Source organism: Sardina pilchardus, chromosome 14, assembly GCF_963854185.1.
Source record: "Sardina pilchardus chromosome 14, fSarPil1.1, whole genome shotgun sequence".
In the NCBI taxonomy this organism is placed as follows: Eukaryota; Metazoa; Chordata; class Actinopteri; order Clupeiformes; family Clupeidae; genus Sardina; species Sardina pilchardus.
In genome coordinates this window covers 2,985,882-2,993,381 of record NC_085007.1, presented here as the reverse complement: position 1 = coordinate 2,993,381, position 7,500 = coordinate 2,985,882, and the positions used below count along the sequence as shown (strand labels likewise).

The window sequence follows — 7,500 nt, the reverse complement described above, 5'->3', positions numbered from 1 at the left end:
CCATAATCTCAGGTGTGAACCCATAACCTCAGGTGTGAACCCATAATCTCAGGTGTGAACCCATAATCTCAGGTGTGAACCCATAATCTCAGGTGTGAACCCATAATCTCAGGTGTGAACCCATAACCTCAGGTGTGAGGGCCCGGTCAGGTGTGAACCCATAATCTCAGGTGTGAACCCATAACGTCAGGTGTGAACCCATAGCCTCAGGTGCGAGGGCCCGGTCAGGTGCGAGGGCCCGGTCAGGTGTGAGGCCCGGTCAGGTGTGAGGGCCCGGTCAGGTGCGAGGGCCCGGTCAGGTGTGAGGGCCCGGTCAGGTGTGAGGCCCGGTCAGGTGTGAGGGCCCGGTCAGGTGTGAACCCATAAGGTGTGAGGGCCCGGTCAGGTGTGAGGGCCCGGTCAGGTGCGAGGGCCCGGTCAGGTGTGAGGGCCCGGTCAGGTGCGAGGGCCCGGTCAGGTGTGAACCCATAAGGTGCGAGGGCCAGGTCAGGTGCTCTGCTCACCTGATGACGCCGTTCATCTGGGTGAGTTTGTCGGCCATGGCAGGGTGGTCAGGACCGTAGCGGTGACCACAGTGGTCCACACCCAGGAAGTGGGCAATCAGCACGTCCCAGTCCTCCCCCTTCACTGGGGGGGTGGAGAGAGAGGGGGGGGGGGGGAGGAGGGGGGGGGGGGGGGAGAGAGAGAGAGAGAGGGGGGCAATACAATACATATTAACATGTGCTGGAGTAATGTGCTAGAGCAGGGTTTCTCAAACTTCTTTGCTCTGGGGCCCTGTGATGTTAGGCCTTGGTGTTCCAAGGCCCTGCATAGGCGTCTGCACACCCTCTGAACACCCGCCCATGCCCCCAACTTCCACCGCCCGCCACCATGTACGACTTTAGATAGCAGGCTTGTGCACAATTCCGAATTTTAGAATTCAATTCATGAATTGGAATTTGAATCGAATTGGCCCCACCCCACAGGAAGTTGAATTTTAACTTGAATTGGAATGACAGGAAGTGGAATTCAAGACAATTCCACAGTCACATAACAGGAAGAATGTGTTGAATCTGCATTCAGTTTTGGGAAGGTTACTTTGGAAATGTAATTGATTACTGTTTTCAATAAATTGTGTGTTTGTTGCGATCATACCTGACATTTTGTGAAACTTAATTGTTCAACACTACCCTTAAATTATGTATATGAATTTCTTTGAATTTCAATTCTTCTTTAATTCAAATTTGAATTGTAATTCTACATCCTGTTTTTGACCTCAATTCAATTAAATTCAAACCCTAGAATTGAATTGGAATTTAGGAGTCATTCTCAATTCAATTCTGAATTTTGCACAAGCCTGATAGATAGATAGATAATTTATCATTATTATTAGGCTATTATTATTATTACTAGTAGTAGGCCTACGTATAACATTTCAATCTATTGCCATTTTGGGTTCTGAAATGGCATATCAAGCATCTACCATATCATAAACAGGGGTCTGAAAACTTCTGTTGAAAAATACATTATTTTGAAGTGGGGGAAATGGGGAGGTATGAAAAAAGGCAGAAATTTAATGTGATTTCAAAAAGGGATTTCTCGTGATTACCGCTAATTATACAGATACATTCTATATGCCATTGGAATCAGTAGGATCTCCTGTTTATTTTGACATGCAGTTTGCCATAGGGCAGTTCCGAAATCATGAGATATTTCACAGAGAAGAATCTGTATGACGCAGAACTGAGTGACATTTTATTTTTGTATGTAATTTTCAACGCTAATTATCTCGCGAACCGTTCGTCGTAGAAACTAGTGGCTAGCGTCATTATAAAGGTCGGGTTATGCAGTTTCAAATGATATGCCTGTTATTTCTGTGTGAAAATATCTCGCACCAATATGACCGAGAAGAACGGGTGCGGCCGCGGCCGCATGGTGTGTCTTGAAGGCGGCAGAGAGGGTCGGCCGGCGGCCCGATGGTAATCTTCTCGCGGCCCGGTACCGGTCCGCGGCCCATAGTTTGAGAAACACTGTGCTAGAGTATGCTCTTGACCGCAGTAGCAGAAGGCAGCTTGAGAGAGCAGTCTCAGAACCCTCTCTCTCTCTACTATGGAAGTCAGTGATCACAACTGTGCTTCAGAACAGTTCTATCAGTAATGCAGATCACATTCTCAGCTGGCAGTGTCATTCACAGCCAGTGATCTCAATGATCAATCACAGGGGGGCACGACACACACACACACACACACACACACACACACACACACACACACACACACACACACACACACACACACACACACACACACACACACACACACACACACACACACACACACACACACACACACACACACACACACACACACACACACACACACACACACACACACACACACACACACACACACACACACTAATATGGAGTGCATGTGCAAGGAGACCGATTTGCGGATCATGCAATACCGTCCCATTCAGAGGAGAACTCACTGGTGGAGTGCAGCTTCCCCTTTAAAGGACTACTGGTCCCATACTCACTGGTGGAGCGCAGGTTCCCCTTTAAAGGACTACTGGTCCCATACTCACTGGTGGAGCGCAGGTTCCCCTTTAAAGGACTACTGGTCCCATACTCACTGGTGGAGTGCAGGTTCCCCTTTAAAGGACTACTGGTCCCATACTCAGCTTCCCCTTTAAAGGACTACTGGTCCCATACTCACTGGTGGAGTAGATGTGCTGCAGGATGCCATCGTCCACCGTGTGCAGGTCCTTGACGTTGAAGGAGGGGAAGGGCAAGGAGCGGTGGAACTTCTTCGGGAACAGGTTCTCCCACGTGTCGTCCCCCATGAACACCACACGCTTGCCTAGCAACAAAAACACAGCATCACACGTTTGCCTAGCAACAAAAACCAGCATCATTCAGAGGAGATTGTGAGATCAGACACTACTGATGCAACTAGAGAACAGACTCTACTGATATGACTAGCGAACAAGGCTAGGAACAAGGCATTTTTTTGACAGATATTGCAATTGCAATTCAAATTTCAATATGCATTTGTGAAAGTGTATAAGCTTTCAATATTCATAATTTTCACAAGTTGAACCACTTGTGATTGGCGAGCATGCCTAGTGCATCTTGGACTGCGGATGTTAGGCTAACACTACGTCTGGTGCAATGGCAACATTTCTGTTCAAAACTGTACATGGTTAGGAGAGTTAGGGGAGCTTCACTGTGTGTGTGTGTGTGTGTGTGTGTGTGTGTGTGTGTGTGTGTGTGTGTGTGTGTAGCACTCAGCCCTCCTGTTAGGGAGCTTCCCTGTCTGTCTGTCCCACATTGAATGACATGAATATCTTAGTCATGAATGTGAAGAGATGACCCAATGGGATCCAGTTATAAGCTACACAACTAACTACAGCCTTTAAGAGATGAGCCAATGGGATCCAGTTATAAGCTACACAACTAACAGCCTTTAAGAGATGACCCAATGGGATCCAGTTATAAGCTACACAACTAACTACAGCCTTTAAGAGATGAGCCAATGGGATCCAGTTATAAGCTACACAACCAACTACAGCCTTTAAGAGATGAGCCAATGGGATCCAGTTATAAGCTACACAACGAACTACAGCCTTTAAAAGATGAGCCAGTGCAAAACGCCACCTCTCAGCAGGTCACATTCACATCCACAACAACCAAAAACAAAAACAGTCTTTAGTTGTGTCATCTGCAAACAGCTAGCTAAGCCACCGCAAAATCATCCAGCCTGTGTCCTTATCTAAAGCAGCCATCCTGTGTCCTTTTCTAAATCAGCCAACCTGTGTCCTTTTCTAAAGCAGCCAACCTGCGTCCTTTTCTAAAGCAGCCAGCCATCCTGTGTCCTTTTCTAAAGCAGCCATCCTGTGTCCTTTTCTAAAGCAGCCATCCTGCGTCCTGTTCTAAAGCAGCCATCCCGCGTCCTGTTCTAAAGCAGCCATCCTGTGTCCTTTTCCAGCACCTTACACCAGAGACTTCCTCATGAGGAGACAAAACACTCAAAGATTCTGCTCGTAACCCACCTGCTGCCCCTGCTGCCTCTAACCCACCTGCTGCCCCCTGCTGCCCCCTGCTGCCCCCTGCTGCCCGTAACCCACCAGCCCACAGCTCAGCTGCCCCCTGCTGCCCCCTGCTGCACCCTGTTGCCCCCTGTTGCCCCCTGTTGCCCCCTGTTGCCCGTAATCCACCTGCCCACAGCTCAGCTGCCCCCTGCTGCCCCCTGCTGCACCCTGTTGCCCCCTGTTGCCCCCTGTTGCCCCCTGTTGCCCGTAATCCACCTGCCCACAGCTCTGCTGCCCCCTGCTGCCCCCTGCTGCCCGTTACCCACCTGCCACAGCTCTGCTGCCCCCTGCTGCCCCCTGTTGCCCGTTACCCACCTGCCCACAGCTCTGCTGCCCCCTGCTGCCCCCTGCTGCCCGTTACCCACCTGCCTGGCCCAGCTGGTGAATGAGGTTGTCCTCCAGGATGGCACTGGAGGCGAAGTTGTTGCCCACGTCGATGAAGGTGGGCAGGGAGCCGGTGGTGAAGCCCTTGATGCGCTGCATGGTGGTGGTGGGGGGGTCGGCCAGGAACGTGAACAGCCCGGCGTGACTCCTGTCCAGCGACATCAGCTCCTGCAGCACGGGGAGCTTGTTCTCGTACGGGCGGGGGGTCCGGTTGGAGGGGTCGTAGCGGGCGAAGTCCGCCTTCAGGGCGTCGATGATCAGCACCACGGCCCGTCGGAAGCGAGGCTGGGCCCGGCAGAAGTCCGCCTGCGACCCGGCCGATGGCGACAGGACATCCTCACATGTGCTGGTCCGGTTCACCTCCAGTCGGACCAGCAGGAACCCCCCCACAAACAGGAAGATGCCCACATAGAACAGGGCACACACCCACATCAGCAGCCCCAGCACAGGCAGCCTCTTCATCCTGAGTAGGGAGCAGGGGGAGAGAAAGAGATAGAGGGGGGGAGAGGGGAAGAGAGAGAGAGAGAGAGAGAGAGAGAGAGAGAGAGAGAGAGAGAGAGAGAGAGAGAGAGAGAGAGAGAGAGAGAGAGAGAGAGAGAAGTTAAAGACATGTCAAAAAACACCGGCACATGCTAGCCCACCTAAGCTAACCCAAGGACCCACTTCAAATCATGCCTGGGAACCTACATCAAATCAACTCAAGTGTATGGCTGAAGGACACGGAACAAACTAGCCGATAAACCACTACACTCTCAATGCCCTCACTAGCCATACCGCTATAACGTTACAGGAAATAACGTTACGAAAAAGAGCCGCACCACTTTGAATGGCCATGAAACACCTTACTGCTGTGGCAGGTAACTTATAGTGCTTCAGGTCTTTTCTATAAATGCTACACGTTACATTCGAGCAATGCATGATATCGCTTAATTAATGTCTTATTGGATCAGGCTAATGGCCGTTCAGTTAGTTGGTTACTAAAACAAGAGGACAGACCCATATAATCTATGGTTAGATGGATAGATGTAGGCTACCACTAGTAAATGTCAATCTCACACACTATAACACAAAAACAAGTCGGTGGATATCACTGAGTTCAGGGGGTATCGAGAGGGGATTATCAAAACAAGTAACGTTTTCTAGCTAGAGATCGATTTTTAGTTCGCTGGTAATCACGATTCCGCTGACCTTGCTGTTCCGCGTTTCGTCCTCTCTCGTTCGCGGCCAGACGGGAGTGTTTATGTGCAGAGCGCACGACATCCACACCAGGCGGTGACAGGTGCCTCAGGTGCGCGATATCTCACTACCCTCCAAATGTACCCTCATGTGGGCAACGGACTCATTCAGACGCCTTACAGCGGAAATACATGTCGGTCAAATTGGGAGCCTTCACAGAACAACTTCCGGGTTAGTATTTGACAAACGGCGTTATCAAAATAAAAGTGGGAGACTGTCTAATGGGCAAGAGCACCACACCCCAATTTGTTAACCTTGAAAGTTGTCAAGCAGCATTTAATAGATCATTGCATTTCATTCACAACTATATTTTAATATTTTATTAACTGCATGTAATACTACACCGTAGCATTTTATAGTTAATTGCATAATTCACGTACATTTTTAAGATATTTGTCGTAAGCTGTAGCTATTATTTTATTATTAGAAGATATTGGAAAATTATTCAGTAGTTGTTTTTACTACTGAATAATAGTAGGCCTACTTTATGGTATTTGTGGTTTGGCTTTATTTATCTAGCCACACAGGTGGGTGCGCCTTGCGTCTCCTGCACTGCACTGCTTGTTGTGGTAGCCAACACGGTTGTCAGCGCTACTGTTCCATCCAGTCCATACAGGAGGCCAACAAACGTTGTCTGGGAACAGACAGAATTGACAGTGAGGAGCTAGGCTCCTCTGCTGACCGAATAGTTTGACTTTGCTGTGCGCAGACATGAACTTATCCACCTGTCCAAGGTGCGACATGTCTTTCAGGTCTTTGCTATTACTTGAAAAACACAAGGAAAAGTTTTGCATCGGTGGTGCCAGGCCCGTGAGAGAGTCTGAAACACCGAAAGATGTGGTAAGCCATTGACTTTTTTAAATCTATAAATATATGGAGTTATGGACTAATGATAGGCAAATGAGTTCATGAAGTCATAGTAGGCCTACTAATGATTTTTAGGCAGGAATGAGTTGATGAACTGATGATTTTTTAGGCAGAAAGGTTGAATGGTATGAGGAATCATCTGGAGAACAGAAAGCGTCTAGAAACTGAAGCCCAGAGGAAAACAGAACTCCAAAATGAGTTTACATCCAGGAGGGAACCAGTAAGGATGTGCCAATTCAGAAACACTTTCAGTATTTCAGCTTTGATCTATTGTCTAATGTCATCTGTCCATTAAAAGACAGGATCTGCAGCTAAACCTCTGACAGTGGATGGGCACCCCTCTCAAATCAGCGGTCTTGCAATGCACCATGACAAGACTTTAGCTGACCTGTCAAATGCAACCAAACAACTGCAGAAGAAAAATAGAGGTGGGTGTGATATCTGATCCAATCAAGAAGGCCCGAGATACCAGTGTTATATTTGCTGTTCTGTCAAGCCATATCTATAGCCATCTATCCATCTGTCTGTCTGTCTGTCTACCTATCTGTCTGTCTGTCTGTTTTGCACATGCTCTGTTCAAGCAAAGGTCTTCTTGTGTGTGTGGTGTAGAGATGGACTTGTGTGTGTGTCTGGTGTAGAGATGGACTTGTGTGTGTGTCTGGTGTAGAGATGGACTTGTGTGTGTGTCTGGTGTAGAGATGGACTTGTGTGTGTGTGGTGTAGAGATGAACTTGTGTGTGTGTGGTGTAGAGATGGACTTGTGTGTGTGTCTGGTGTAGAGATGGACTTGTGTGTGTGTCTGGTGTAGAGATGGACTTGTGTGTGTGTGGTGTAGAGATGGACTTGTGTGTGTGTCTGGTGTAGAGATGGACTTGTGTGTGTGTGTCTGGTGTAGAGATGGACTTGTGTGTGTGTCTGGTGTAGTGATGGACTCTAAGCTGC

The 7,500-nt window shown here is 48.6% G+C and overlaps 1 protein-coding gene and 1 long non-coding RNA gene across 2 annotated transcripts in view; one reads left to right on the top strand and one right to left on the bottom strand.

Annotated features, from left to right (window-relative positions):
- The window catches only part of pigo (phosphatidylinositol glycan anchor biosynthesis, class O), a 22,014-nt gene extending 16,213 nt beyond the window's left edge, over nucleotides 1–5,801 (bottom strand). The window contains exons 1-4 of the mRNA XM_062554382.1: nucleotides 5,644–5,801; nucleotides 4,437–4,918; nucleotides 2,697–2,840; nucleotides 504–627 (exon numbers count right to left, since the gene is read on the bottom strand). Coding sequence (XP_062410366.1) covers nucleotides 504–627; nucleotides 2,697–2,840; nucleotides 4,437–4,917 — 749 coding nt within the window. The 5' untranslated portion in view covers nucleotide 4,918; nucleotides 5,644–5,801. The remainder of the gene's footprint in view (nucleotides 1–503; nucleotides 628–2,696; nucleotides 2,841–4,436; nucleotides 4,919–5,643) is intronic.
- A 287-nt stretch (nucleotides 5,802–6,088) lies between these two features.
- On the top strand, nucleotides 6,089–6,974 carry LOC134100349 (uncharacterized). Its single transcript, XR_009941260.1, has 3 exons — nucleotides 6,089–6,531; nucleotides 6,668–6,778; nucleotides 6,857–6,974. It is a non-coding gene; the product is annotated as an uncharacterized LOC134100349 (long non-coding RNA).
- Nucleotides 6,975–7,500: the final 526 nt, after the last annotated feature.